The 15,444-nt window shown below is 38.2% G+C and overlaps 1 protein-coding gene and 1 pseudogene across 1 annotated transcript; both read left to right on the top strand.

The window, feature by feature from the left end:
• The first annotated feature begins 565 nt into the window (after positions 1 to 565).
• On the top strand, positions 566 to 9,551 carry LOC101354411 (suppressor of cytokine signaling 7 pseudogene; annotated as a pseudogene).
• Positions 9,552 to 10,419: 868 nt separating this feature from the next.
• On the top strand, positions 10,420 to 11,334 carry LOC101354160 (olfactory receptor 14K1-like). Its single transcript, XM_004391107.1, has one exon. It carries the CDS (start codon positions 10,420 to 10,422, stop codon positions 11,332 to 11,334), a length of 915 nt encoding a protein of 304 aa, XP_004391164.1.
• The last annotated feature ends 4,110 nt before the right edge of the window (positions 11,335 to 15,444 follow it).

The raw sequence follows: 15,444 nt of genomic DNA, 5'->3' as shown, positions 1-15,444 counted from the left end.
AAGGAAGAAATCAAAAGAAGTGGAAAAAAGCAACACCAGAGCCAACAAATGGCACTCAGAGAGCTGGCCCGTTCGGATGTGTGGAATCCAAGCAGCTGGTGTTTCCCGGACAAGAGATTGTGGTCCCGGGAAGCAGAGGAGGCCAATTGGGAGTGAAGAAGGGTGGGGGGTGGGAAAGCGTATATCGCAAATTACCGGTTGTTTTGTCTCCTGCTGGAAGCTCCATGAAGCTGATTTCTCGTACCCCCTGTTTGCTGGTCTGCAATAGGAGTCCAAGATGGCAGATCTGCACTGCATTAGCTGACAGGGGAGCTGTGCATGAATCTCTCCTCGATCTCCGTTCTCTGTCAGCTTTCTCACTCCATTTGGTGCTTGGCTGAGTTCTTTATCTCTTCATTTGGTGTTTTAGGGTTTCAGGATTTTTTTCTCTGTTAGGCTTAGTTTTTCGGATCTTTGCTGTGGAGGGAAGGCATGGTGCTTCTGCCTAGAGCGCCATTTTCTGGAAGTCTCCCTGTTTTATTTTTTCCAGCCACACTCACTTGTGTGGGTACAAACACAAGCAGAGATGGGATTTTACCAGGTGAATGATGAATCTAAAAAGGAGCGAGGAGTAGAAGGTTCATGCAAGGGACTGAGTGTGGTGATTAATCTGGGAAGCTAAACTGGATTAGGAGCTGATTGATGGCACACTTAAGGGAGTACTGATGCAGCAGGATTGAAGAAACATTGCAGTCAAAGGGAATAGATAGAATTAGCTAAAACATTTTAGGGTAGTGGTGAAAAATTGCTTGAAATTGAGCTCTCTAGAAAGAATGAAGCTGTTGTTAATTATAGGCTTTAGGGGATGACCACAGGAGCAAGTGACTGAGTTATGGAGGATGAAAATATCATTAGTGGAGAAGTGAGAGGCAATAAACTGAGAATCCAGTTTGCTGAAGGAATTAGGAAGACAGAATAACCACGACTGGTGTAAGCAGTTGGGTTAGTGAGGAAAGAGGCCAACTCTGCAAGAAATAAGGGAGAATGACCATGAGTATAAGTAATTTTACTAAGGAGAATAAATAGGTGATTTGAGACTGGGAGCCATCAAGGTTTCCTGGTGTTGAGTAACTAGCACTTCCCTCTACTCCCCCAACAGCTGTCACATTAATTCAGACTGCTTGATGCCCAAGCCCAAATTGTTTATCCTTAATCAAAATGCCATGCCTGCCTTGCCCCCCCAAAAAGGGAGAGCAATAGAGACACACTTTTTTAAAAAAAATTTATTTACTGAGGAAATGTGAATTCCATAATCCTTTTGTCCATGATTTCCACCCTGCTACAAGCCCCATGCACTGCAGCATTTAACATACCAAAGAATCAACAAAATGAAAAAAAAAGGAGCTGCCAATGTAATAATATAAAATAAGCACAGGGAAAGCATCACTAAAATGGTATCAATAGCCGACTCCTAAAGGGTTAGTTGATAATCTTGAGGTCTACGCATTTTAAAATATCTGTATGCCAAGAAAAATTCTTAAAACAGAAGCTCCAACTTAAACCTGGAATAAAATTAAAATCAGAGATTTTTGTTTCCAAAAGCTTAATTAAAAAATATAACCGAAAGAATAAAAGACATAGGTCATAAATATAAATATTAATCAATATCTAGAGAAAGGTGTATTTTAATATTCTATTGATGGGATTATAAAATGGAACAAAACATCTCAAAAACAATTAAGTAAAATGTGAAAAACCTTTAAAAAGGTGCATTTCTTTGGAAAATAATATGATATGGTGCTTCCTTAGAAAGCTGGAAATAGAAATACCATACGATCCAGCAATCCCACTCCTAGGAATATATCCTAGAGAAATAAGAGCCGTCACATGAATAGACTTATGCACACCCATGTTCATGGCAGCATTGTTCACAATAGCAGAAAGATGGAAACAACCTAGATGTCCATCAACAGATAAATTGATAAACAAACTATGGCACATACACACAATGGAATATTATGCAAAGGTAAAGAACAATGATGAACCTGTGAAGTATAGCATAACATGGATGAAACTGGAGGACATTATGCTGAGTGAAATAAGTCAATCACAAAAGGACAAGTATTATATGAGAGCTCTACTGTAAAAACTCGTGTAAAAGTTTACACAGAAAAAGAAACAATCTTTGTTAGTTACTAGGTATGGGAGGGGTGGGAGGAAACTAAATAAATAGATAAGTGGTAACTTTGGAGAAGAGTAAGACAGTACACAATACTGGGGAAGCCAGCACAGCTTGTACAAGGAAAGGTCATGGAAGCTCCATAGACACATCCAAACTCCCTGAGAGACTGAATTGCTGGGTGGAAGACTGTGGGGACCACAGTTTATAAAGACAATGTTCTACATTCTACCTTGGTGAGTAGCTTCTGGGGTCTTAAAAGCCTGTGAGCAGCCATCTAAGATACTCCACTGGTCTCACCCCTTTGGGAGCAAGGGAGATTGAAGAGAACAGGATACAAGGAAAAGATTAGTCCAAAGGACTAATGGACCACAGCTACCAAGGCCTCCACCAGACTGAGTCCAGTACAGTAGATGGTGTCTGGCTACCACCACTGAATGCTCTGACTGGGATCACAACAGAGGGTTCTGGACAGAGCTGGAGAAGGATGTAGAACAAAATTTTAACACACACACAAAAAAATACCAGATTTACTGGCCTGACAGAGACTAAAGGAACTCCTAGAGTATGGCCCCCGGGCACCGTTATAGCTCCGTGCTGAAGTCACTCCTGAGGTTCACCGTTCAGCCGGGGACTGGATAGCACTATAAAACAAAACGGGACTAATGAGGCACAGCAGTCCAGGGACAAGGACTAGAAGGCAGGAGGGGACAGGAAAGCTGGTGGATAGGGAATCCAAGGTTGAGTAAGGACAGTGTTGACATATCGTGGGGTTGTTAACCATTGTCATAGGACAATATGTGTACTAAGTGTTTAATGAGAAACTATTTTGTTCTGTAAACCTTCATCTAAAGTGTGAATAGCAGCACAACTGGAAGAACGTAATCGATGTCACTGAATTGTACATGTAGAAATTTTTGAAATGGTGTATGCTTGGCTATGTATACTTTCACCAAAAAAAAAAAAGAGAAAAGGTCCTCCAAGGCTGAGAAGGGAGCGTGCTGACATGTTGTGGGGTTGTTATCCAATGTCATAAAACAATATGTGTAATGACTGTTTAAAGAGAAAACACTTGTTCTGTAAACTTTCACCTAAAGTACTATTAAAAAAAATTAAGAAAAAAAAAGAAAGAAAATTAAAGCATAAAAAAATAAAGCTCAGTCTGTAAGAATGTTAAGGATTTTGAATCATTAATTATATTTACCTGGGTGCTTACTTTTGCAGCCCTTAATCCTCAAACTACGGCATTCTAGAAATAATCACCCAGAATGCAATAAGATTAACAGGCAGTCTCTGATGATAATTGTCACAGAGGTTTAAGACTAAAGGGTAAGTGTAGGAATCTGTCCTCTCAGAATAAGTGAGTCTGTGTGGTATGATGGAAGAATAATAGACTTTGAATAAAAACCTGAATCTAAAAAAAAGAAAAAGGTGCATTCGTTGGATCTCACACTTAAACTGATGTGGCTATTTTAACAGAAAACAAAGAAAGTATCCATAGTCTTATTATAATCAGAAAATTATAAAAGAAAAATCTTCAGACTGGTGAACTGTACGATGTTATTTCTATAGAAGTGATTCTAAACTGTCAGACATAATCAAGAAGCACAAGTTCATTTAACGATAGAAAAAGATGTTTGTCATCAAGTGAAAAAGCAACAGTGATAAGAATAAGATGATTGTATTTTTATTTGGTATAACAAACTATTAATTACAGTTAGAATTATGATGAGTCTTAGAATATTAATCTGGTGGTATATTATAGGAATAAGATCAGAATAAACATAATGCGTATCTTCAACAGTGGCTGTTTTCTGTAATTTTTTCTTGCTGGTATGACTTCTATCACTTAAATATTGTTTTATATTTACTTATCAGAAGTGGTTAAAGATTAATGTCTTTTTCAAAACATAAGTGATAATAATAAAGTAATTTAAAGACTTGAAACATATTATTCTTAACTCGTTTACCATATAAAATACAAATAAATTGCTCTACAATATCCCTTATTATTTTCCAGACTTGTATCTCCTTATTGCTGCATACTTGACGTTCATCTGCTAACCCTCCTGACATATGTCCTGAAACTTCCCATCTCACCACATTAAACAGAAGTATCTTCTGACTTAAATTCTTACTTACATCTTTTACGTTAGAATTATCCTCATGCCCAGTAATCTAACATAAAGTCCATCTCGTCCATGAAGTCTGCCTTTATCATCATAGGCAAATGACATCTTACCTTCTTCAAACTTCTGTAACCTGTAAAATGCATATATCATGTTGCAAGCTGTATTTTACTCTATTTTTGTGGATAGATTATCTCCATTACTGAATTATAAAATCAGACAATGACAGTATGTTAAATGTATGCAGTATTTCCCAAATATCTGGTAAAGTTATCGCCTTTCTGCCACTTTAATTAATCAATATAGGCAGTTCCCGGGTTGTGGATGAGATCCTTTCCTAAGTTTGTCTTTAAGTCGAATTTGTAGGTGAGTCAGAACATGTACATACAGTTCTTATTTAGCCTTACTTTAGCGCAAGGAAAGTCTGGAAGACTTTTCAATGATATAAAAGCTGCATGTGCAGGAAGTGAAGGTGATTGTGGTGAAGAATTTATTAGGAGTAGGGGTTGGTTCAGTTGTTTCAAAGTGAGGGCAAATTTACACAACATTGAAGGGCAAGCTGGAGTTGTCTGTAAATCGGATGTTTTTAACCCAGGGACTGCCTGTAATTAATGTTTTCCCTACTTTTCAAAATGTTTGCCATGCCAGTGACACTAATCGTGTCTGAAAAGAATCTTAGTTGTTCTTGAGTGCTGGATTTCTCCTGACACTGCTTTTGCTGTGAACTGCCATTTTCCTCACCCTGAACCCCCATTCCCCTACCTGTCTGTCGCTCGTCATACGGTGGAGGCTTGTGTGCTGCAACCAGAACGCTCCTTAGAGCAAGGATGGTGAGACTATGTCTCACTGATATCAGAAGGTATCAGTCCCTGGAGAAGGGCATCATGCTTTGTAAAGTAGAGGGTCAGTGAAGAAGAGGAAGACCCTCAACGAGATGGATTGACACAGTGGCTGCAATAATGGGCTCAAGCATAACAATGATTGTGAGGATGGCACAGGGCAGGGCAGTGTTTCATTCTGTTTTACACAGGGTCACTATGAATCAGAACCCACTCAACGGCATCTAACAACAACAAGAACCCCCATTAACTCACTGCCTCTTTCCTAAACCCCTGAACACAAATCTGACGCCATGGGCAAACCCATCTATGCAGCTTCTCTGCTTACTTTAATCCCCTGGAGTCTTTATATACTGTTATTTGTTATAGCTCTTCATTTCTGTAATATCCATGAATGATTTATACTATGTGTGTGTACCCATAGTTTTAAATAAAGTTTTTGATTTGCATATCTTTTCTCTCCTCCTTGGTTATAAATTTCTTTTTTGTAAAAACAGCATCTTTTACACAAATAAGCACATTATGACTAATAAAAATATCAATATTGTGATAACAATTACTGTAACTAATAATAGCTCTCATGGCAGACAATAATACTTGAAATTTTGTTTACGTATCATATATGTTTCTCCAAATATCAGGAACTCCAAAATGGTAGGACTGGAATTTGCCTAATTTTCCTATCACATCCTAGCAAGTGTAGGGAACACCACAAGATCTGCAACAGAGGCAAAACATTTTTTAACAACACACTTTGCCAGTCAGTGGGAGGGACCAGAGAAAGAAACAAATTAAAGTAAATCGTTATCTCAGTATGCCAAGAATTAGAATTCCTTCTCTGTCGTCTCTAAATTAACAACTAGAGCTGCTATTTGTTGATACTGAGACAGGCTTTTTACTGAGTAATCTACAAGTTTCAACTGATTTTCTACCCTCAAAGCCCTATGAAGGAGGCCCTTAGATAGCTGAGGAGAATGAGATACAGGTGAAGTAATACTGCTGTAATTCACACGGCAAGGGAAGGACAGTCTTAGAGGATTTATCATCTACAACAAAACGATTGTTATATTACCCATTGCTTTTGTTGAAAGCCTTTTACTAGAGCTTATTACTATGCATATGACTCAGGTTAAAGAGTCTTTGTCTTCTGCTGCTGCTGCTGCTGCTTTTCTCTCTATATATGTGCATATATTTGTTGTTGTGTGCTGTCAAGTCAATTCTGACTCATAGCAGAAGGTCAGAGTTGAATGGCCCCATAGGGTTTCCTAGGCTATAATCTTTATGGGTGCAGATTGCCAGATAGTTTCTCCCATGGAGCCACTGGTGGGTTAAACTTGCTGACCTTTTGATTAGCAGGCAAGCACTTAACCATTATGCCAACAAGGCTTCATATATCTATATAGGTATCTATACAGATATATAGATATATATATATATATATATATATATATATATATATACACACTATATACATATATACATACACAATATATATATCGTATATATATAAACAAAAAACCAAACCAGTTGCTGTCAAGTCAATCCCGACTCATAGCAAGCCTATAGCAGAGTAGAACTGCCCCATAGGGTTTCCAAGAAGCAGCTGGTGGATTCGAACTGCTGACCTTATGTTTAGCAGCCTGAGCTCTTTACCACTGTGCCACCAGGGCCCCTAGACATATATATATATAATTTTCTATATCTCTTTATCTATCTATCTATAGTTATTAGTTGCCAGTTGAGTTGGCTCCAACACATAGTGACTTTATATACAACAGGACAAAATGTTGCCTCATCCTCCTCCACCTTAATAAGCATTGGTATATATATATTTATTGCTCTGATACATATATGTATACATATGCGTGTGTATATATATATATATATATATATAGTTTGTTGTCCTCTATAAATTTTAATTGATATATATGTATATCTGTGTATATATATATACTTATATACATATGTATATATATCAATTAAAATTATAGAGGGCAATAAACAATGTTTTGTAATTGTCTTTATGTAGGGAGCCCTGGTGGCACAGTGCTTAAAAGGCTCAGCTGCTAATCGGAAGGTCAGCGGTTTGAACCACCAGCCACTCCACAGTAGAAAGATGTGGCAGTCTGCTTCTGTAAAGACTCAGCCTTGGAAAACCTATGGGACAGTTCTACTCTGTCCTACAAGGTCACTATGAGTCAGAATCAACTCGATGGCAATGGGTTTGGTTTTTGGTTTGTGTCTTCAAGTAGATCACCAGTATTATCAAAACAGCTTTCTAATTAAGCAAGAGTATTCTGATATATAGTTACTTAGGCTGTACATTTGATTTCTAAGCAGAAAGAGCATATTTTAATGTGAATAACAGAGAACAGAAGTATACTATTTCTAGTATGTGCAATATCATCTACCAGTATTTTGGATAAAAATAGGTAGCAGGACCCTGATGCCCTCTTTGACCACTCCCTGATACCACAGCTTTCTAAACTGTTGAATGAATGACATCTTGATTTATAAATAAATGGGTCCTACAGAAAGAAGCAATAGAGAAATGGGCAATAAGCCAAAATCAACTTCTCAGAGAACTTAGAATTGTGTAATGCTGTTATTTCTTCTTTTAAATAAAACAGGAAATAAAATGCAATGTACACAGGTATCTTTATTATTTGATGAGGCCCAGTGGGGCTTCGCCTATTATCTTACTATGAGAGTGATAATAACAAGGTAGTGAAAAGTGAGGCAACAGTTACTGGTGCAGGGGTCACAGTGCTTTAGACGTTCAAATGTAGCAATCAGACTGCCTTTAATACCTCCCAGGAGAACCTCACTTTCCACGCTTTGCTTTTTCTTAAAAGAAATTGTGTAACCCTTTGGAAATGATTTCAGCAAATTCAAAAAGTTAAGACGAGGTATCAGATTTGCTCTTCTTCAAAGACATTCTTTTTTCATCTTCTGGAAAGTGAAGACCTTCAGATATCAGCCTGAAAAAAACAAGCAAACCTTAGAATGCAGCAAAGTGCAAACTTTCTCATCTGACCAGGTGAATCTAATGTTGGGGGTTCATAAATGTGAAGGAAAAAGAATTGGATCTTTCCAGAGTCCTCATCCAGCCTGATGACAAGGAAATCTATCCTAGGACAGGATGTGTCAAAAAATAAGACAAAAAGAACTGTGGTATCTAAGGTCTTTTGATGTCCAAAATTCTATGTGTGTCTTTCTCAAGTTTGAGTCTTACACTGAGGCTAGACTTTAATGTTCATGCCTGCAGTTGATCATGGTTTAGAATACTCTTACTAAACTCACCACTATTCTGTTATAATACACATCCTTCAGTGAGTGAATATTGAAAGTTCATTGGCCTTTGAAAGCAGAAATTTATCTCTCATGTTTATAGTCTTTATTCTAAATTCACAGCATACAGTGTAACATGCCTATAAAAACTGTGAAAAAATTTCAACCAAGAGCCTGGTTACTAAATCCTGAATTAGTAAAACTGGTTAATTTTTGAAAGGCCAAATATCTTACATGGATAGTTACAGAAATTTAGACAGGTTAGAATTCTAACTCTGCCCCTTACCACCTGGAGATCTTGATTAAGTTTATTAACGCTTTAAGTCCCTTTTTCTGTATGTGTATGTATCTATATATAAGGAGGACATGGAGGCAGCTCCGAAGCCCAGACCCAAGGAACTGCTGAGTCTCCTGCACCGAATTCTGGACCCAAAGGCCTTGCCTTCTGGGCTGGCACTTGGGGAGACCTGGGACCCTGCTGCTGGACTAGAGGCACAGTCAGCTGCTCTGGGGCTCCAGCAACTGGTGGCACTGGGGGTCAAGACGATTGGTGGGGGTTGCTGCCCATTCTGTGTTCCCCTGAAGCCACCCCTTCTGAAATCCCAGCTACCTGCTGCTGCCCTACAGGCAGGCCCCAGTGAACCCCAGGGAAACCAGCGGCATACGGCTGGTCTTGGATGGCTTGGGGTCAGAGCCTGAGAGCCTGGAGACTAATAGCTGCTCAGAAGAGGGGCTCAGCAGGATGGGTTGTGGAGGACGGGGGGACAGCCGGCTTCTGCTGCATCCCCCAGACCCAAAGTTACCCCCAGTACTCTTCCCACTGCAGTACTTGGTCCCTCCAGGGCGCTTGAGTAGAGGGGAGCAGCAGCAGCAACCTTCCTGCCCCTGCCTCCTCCTGGGCCCCTCCGCCAATCCCAGGCCCTTCTCAGAAGGGCTCCCTCAAAATCCACCTCAGTGGCCTCTTTCACACAAAGAGTTACAAAGCTGGCTCTGGCTGTGGGGATGGGACCAGCAAGAGGCCTTCTGGAGAGAGAGCTGGCTGCTTCAGCTGCAAACCTGACAGACTTGGGTGGCTCTGGGCAGGAGCTGAATGCTGGGAGGAAACCCAGGTTAAGGCACAAAGTAGTTACATAATACATTTGTTGTTATTGTTGTCGCTGTGAAATATGGACAACCAAATAGTCTGTAAGTGAGGAGTAGGTGTATTCTAATATTTCCTCCCTATTTCAAAATCCTACTTCCCTTTAACAGGACACATTTTATCAACTCTTTTCTAAGTGAAAGAACTCTTCATTCTCCTTGAAACATCAATTTTTCACTTAAATATTACCTACACATTATATCCTCTTTCTGTTCGTAGTGAAGATTTATTCTGTGTAGACTCTGTCCCTGATTTCAAACATACATGATATAGGGTGAGTGGAGTGATTGGGGGTAAGGGACGGGTTTGTGTGAATGTAAATGTGTCTGCTAGATTGTGAAAAGAATTAGGCCTTTTACTTCTCTTTAATACTTTTGTTTCTATTTTTCATTTCCCACTAAAATTACATTTCTAATATTCCTTCTAACATATCTTTTTTCTCTATTTTCTTATCTACCTTGCCTTAACTTAGACAAAAAGAAATGTGAATTGCCATTTTGTATTACATAGTATGAGTCAACTCTGTTACAGGTATAAAAATTTGTTATAAAATTGGGATTTATCCATTAATATATGGTGTCTAAAGAAAAGAGATAACATCACCACCTTCCTTCGTTTGAAGAGAGGGCATGTGTATTATGTCGTTTCACTTAAAAGCCAGGTCTTTTTCACTGTAAACTGACAAAGAATGTGGATGTTCAGAAAATAGTACGGGGAGAGTTTTCAAAACATTAAATGAGTAGTCTGCCAAAAAAAAAAAAAAAAAAATGCAGCTTCAGCGAGACTTGTTAAAGTTACTAAATTCCATCATCCCATAGGAGGCACAATAGAGTCAAGGACGTGGCCAACGTTACAGTGGAGATGAGATTTTTCCTTATGGAATTTTCCCTTATGGAATTTTCCCACACCATGGAACTCCGGGTCCTGCACGCCTTTCTGTTTTTGCCGATTTACTTGGCGACTCTAATGGTGAACCTTCTCATTATTGTCCTTGTCACCCTGGACCAGTATCTTCACACCCCCATGTACTTCTTCCTGAAGAACTTGTCCTTCTTTGATATCTGTCTCATTTCCATTATAGTTCCCAAATCCATTCTCAACTCTCTTACAAGAGCACCATTTCTTTACCGGGATGTCTTGTTGGTGATTCACTTTGCTGGGGCTGAGGTGTTCATCCTCACAGCTATGTCCTATGATCGCCATGTGGCCATCTGTCACCCACCACACTATGAGGTCATCATGAGCGGAGGAGTCTGTGTATGGAAGGCAGCTGCCTCCTGGTTCCTTGGAGGAGTCTTTGGAAGCTTATATTCAGCTGGCACTTTCTCTTTATCTTTCTGTGGCTCCAGAAACCTCCCTCCATTTTTCTGTGATGTACCATCACTATTAAAGATTTCTTGCTCAAAGTCACATGTAACTATTAATGTCAGTGTGGCAATTGGAATATTTTATAGTTTCTTTTGTTTACTTGCCACTGTTTTCTCATATACCTATATTTTCAATACAGTGCTAAGCATCCCATCTGTACAAGGCCAGTCAAAAGCCTTCTCTACCTGCTTACCCCATCTCATAGTCGTGACCATCTCTCTCCTGACGGGAGCCATCGCCTATCTGAAGCCAGTGCCAGACTCTCCCTCTCTCCTGGACTTGCTGCTGTCTGTTTTGTATTCAGCACTGCCTCCCAACCTGAACCCCATCATCTATAGCCTCAGGAACAAAGAAATTAAGGCAGCACCGAGAAAACCCCTGTGGAAACTTGGTGGCAATATGAAGTAGTGAAAATGAAATAAAGTTATGAAATATTCGATTTTTATTTCCCATCCTAAAGTAAAAGTCTTTCTAACATTACTAGTTATGCAATTTAATTCTGCTGAATTAATTTATTTCATTTAGTTTTTTTTAATCTATGGGAAGTAGAATAGGTTTCTTCCAGGTTGTAAATAATTCTATGTCAAATTATTTTTTTAGTGTGATTTACCCCAATTTTTCTTATCGTATCCACTGTTGTTGTTAGTTGCCATGAGTCAGCTCTGACTTCTGGTACTCTTATGTGTAACAGAACAAAATATTGTCCAGTCTTGCACCATAGGAATCTTAATTTCATACAATAAAGGATTTTCTAGCTTGTCAAAGAATCTGGACATTTATATCTGCATCCCATTTTCAAAACATTTAAAAATTCTATTTTTATCTAATTCAAAAAATTACAGGAAGCTAATAGAGCAATCATGCAATTAAAAGCTCCTTACTTGAATTTTATAGATATTTGAACTCACATATTTTTATTACTATATGGACATTAATAAGTAGTCGACCTTCCACCATACCTGTGTTGTATTAGAAAAATTATATATAGAGATTTACATATGCCATCATTATATCTAGGGTGTTGCATCCACTATTGTTAGTTACTAATTTCATTTGTGTGATATATTTTAAAGCTAACTTTTATCAAAATGGTAATTAACTACATTATTTCATATTATTACTCACATGCTAATAGAAGCGTTGCTTTTAAAAGAAAATAAAAAAAAATTACAGAAACATAGTTTAACTTTTATAATTTATGACCCTAAGGGAGGTTTTAATTGATGTCATCAATCGCCCGTTTCTGTGTCTATTGCCCTGTAAGAATGATACTGAAATAAGACTAGAAGAGAGTGGGCAAATATTCTGGTATATCCCCAACGTTTGTAATTGCACCTTAATGCCATCCATATTGGAGCTCAGAAACACTTGTACAAATTAAACTCAACCTCCAAAGTCAGAAAATGGATTTCATTAAGAAAGAGCAGAAACCCTTCATTATGGCAAAAATGAATTCCTCAATGTGCCATTTTAGTGTAAGTGAACTTTGGCAAATTTTAAGTTTTCTTAAACATTTACTTCTGTATTTGTAGAATGATAATATCTACATATTTCTTTAAAAGACTGATATGATAAAGAAATATTAGTAAAAATATACAACACGTAGAACATTTAGAGTCTGTTGCACACTACCATAAGCATTTTATAAAAATAATGATGAAGATAATGGTAAATAATGAAGACGATAGTGATTTAAAGCACTAGAGTAATGTAATTTTAGAGATGATGTGTTTTAACAATTATTTAGTCTTATCGTCTAATTATGCTGAAGATGGAAATAAGATTTTTATTCCCCAAACCAATCCTAATAGCTTTACAGTTCACTTGCAATGCATTCCTTACTGAATTAATGTTATGTTGCTCTCTATTACGAAATCTGACCACATTACCTCTGGTACATTAGGACTTTTGGTGTAATAGAGGTTTCCAGTGTTCAACAATGCCTGGGTTACCTCTTCTTTCTCAGTGCCTAGAAAGACCACTTTTCCTAAACATCCTTGCAGTTATGCCAGGGGCTATGTGACTGAGTTCAGGTTGTTGGAATGCAGATAAAGATGATGAAAGCCTTCTCCAGGACTGATCCTTTGACACATTCCACACAAGTCTTTAGTCCTCACTCCTCTTTCTGTGGTGACTTTTATGCCATAGATGTGGTAACTACAAGATGTAGTTACCTGGGTGTGTGAGTCAGTTCTTAAGGAAAGCCATCCCGAAGCACATGGACTGCAATGGATTTTAAAATCAGCAAGAAATAAATATTTGTTTTACACCACTGATATTTTGTGATTTTGTTACAGCAACTGATTGGTATTATCTTGATTCAAACATACGACACTGTGACTTGAAACAAGATGGCATAGAATCATCTTTTCCTCTTTCTGCCTCTTAAGTACAACCAAAAAACCTGGGAAGTAATATGGCAAACAATCATACAGGAACCCTGAAAAGTAGATGGAGTAAGGCAGAACAGCTAGAGATCCCAGGACTGTCTTCAGTGGCAGAAGGCCTCCTACGTTTGAAATCACTTGACTCTCCACCTAATAACTGAAGGTGGCACAAGTAGGTGATTTTCCCCTGATGGAACCAACAGAGACGAGTGGGAACCCAATGACACTGGTGCTTTTAATTCTCAGATAAAAAAAAAAAATCTAAAAAAATGGTCACTAGCAGACCTACTGTTTATTTTTCCCCCTTTTTATTGTGGTGAAAATATACACACCAAAACATTCACCAGTACAACAACTTACTCATGTATAATTCAATGATATTGATTACATTTTTCATTTTTCACCATTATTACTATCTTTTACAAATATTTTTTCCACCATTACCATAAATCAATGCCCTGAAATAAAAACTCCCCTTTTTCCTCTCCATCCCATCTCTGGTAACCATCTTTGGTCTTTATATATTTGTTGATATCATATAAGTGAGGTCATACGGTATTTGTCCTTTCACAATTGACTTATTTCATTCAGCATAATGTTTTCAAGGTCCATCCTTGTGGCATGCATCAAAGCTTCATTTTTCTTTATGGCTGCATAATACTCCATTTTATGTATGTACCACAATTTGTTAATCCATTCAACTATCGATGGACATGTCAATAGTTTTCACTTTTTGGCTATTATGAAAAATGCTGCAATGAATATTGTTGGAGCATACTTACTTTTAAAGAATGCGTAAAGGAAATTTTTCAAGTAGAAAGAGAATGATGTCAGAACAAACCCTAAAACGTCAACAAAAAAATATTAAAATGAGTAAAAATGGAAATACATAATCTATTGTATTTAGGCCATTTTTATTTTATTTATCTTATCTACTTGTTAGTTTCTTAAATCACATTTGATTATTGAAACAAAAATTAAAATACCATCTGCTGTGGAGCTCAATGTATGTAGAAGGAATATTTAACATGATTATATTAAAACAATTATATTTAAATGTGGGGAGGGTAAAGGAACCTAAATGGAAGTGTCTACATTATACTCAAGATAGTAAACAACTGATACTAGTAGCTTAGTATGTTGCATATGTATATTGCAATAACTATAGCAACCATTAAGAAAATTATGCAAAATGATGTATTCAATACACTCTAAGTAAATTAAAATTGAATTCTAAAAAAACTGTTCATAGCACAAAGGAAGGCAAGAAAGAAGAAAAAGAGACTTCTGGGCAATATGGTGCTCTAGGCAGAAGCACCACACTGTCCCTCCACAGCAAAGATCCAAAAAAACTAAGCCAAAAAGAGACAACAGCAATCCTGAAACCCTAAGCATCAAATGAAGAGATAGAGTACTCAGCCAAACACCAAATGGAATAAGAAACTGACAGAGAACAAAGAGTGAGGAGAGATACATGCAGAGGTCCCCTATCAGCTAATACAGCAAGGATCCGACATCTTGGACTCCTATCAGAGACCAGCAAACAGGGGGTATGAGAAAGCAGCTTCATGGAGCCTCCAGCAGGAGACAGAACAACCGGTAAACAGTGATACACGCTTTCCCACCTCCCACCCTTCTTCACCTCCACTTAGCCTCCTCTGCTTCCCACAGCCACAGTCTCTTGGCTGGAAAGCACTGGCTGCTTGGATTCCACCCGCCCACACTGGCTGACTCCCTGAGTGCCATTTGTTGGCTGCTGGTGTTGCTTTTTTCCACTTCTTTTGACTTCTTCCTTACCTCTAACAAACTCCCCCTCCTTTCTCTCAAATACCTGGCTCTGTGAACCATCTTCGCTTCTTCCTGAAAGGCTGTGAAACTCCACTTGAATGTGAAACTCCTGCCCGGTTGGTCCTGCCATGCTAGTGGGATCCCAGGGCTATTTTGTTTGTTTGTTTTGAATTGTTTGTTTGTTTTCTTTTTCTTGTCTTGAATTGGGAGCTTATTCTAGCAGGGAAGTACGGCAAGGATTGGGACCTACCCCTCAGTTTGCACAGAAGCACAGAGGAATCCCTGAGGGCATTTCTTTTTTCGTATTTTTTTTTCTTCTGTTTTTTGGGGGATTTTACTTGTT

Source organism: Trichechus manatus, unplaced genomic scaffold (genome assembly GCF_000243295.1).
Source record: "Trichechus manatus latirostris isolate Lorelei unplaced genomic scaffold, TriManLat1.0 scaffold00486, whole genome shotgun sequence".
NCBI classification, from domain to species: domain Eukaryota; kingdom Metazoa; phylum Chordata; class Mammalia; order Sirenia; family Trichechidae; genus Trichechus; species Trichechus manatus.
This window is presented reverse-complemented; position numbering and strand designations above follow the sequence as displayed.

Excerpts from the sequence above, each read along its gene's own strand:
- LOC101354160 (XM_004391107.1), top strand. The coding sequence starts at position 10,420 with ATGAGATTTTTCCTTATGGAATTTTCCCTTATGGAATTTTCCCACACC.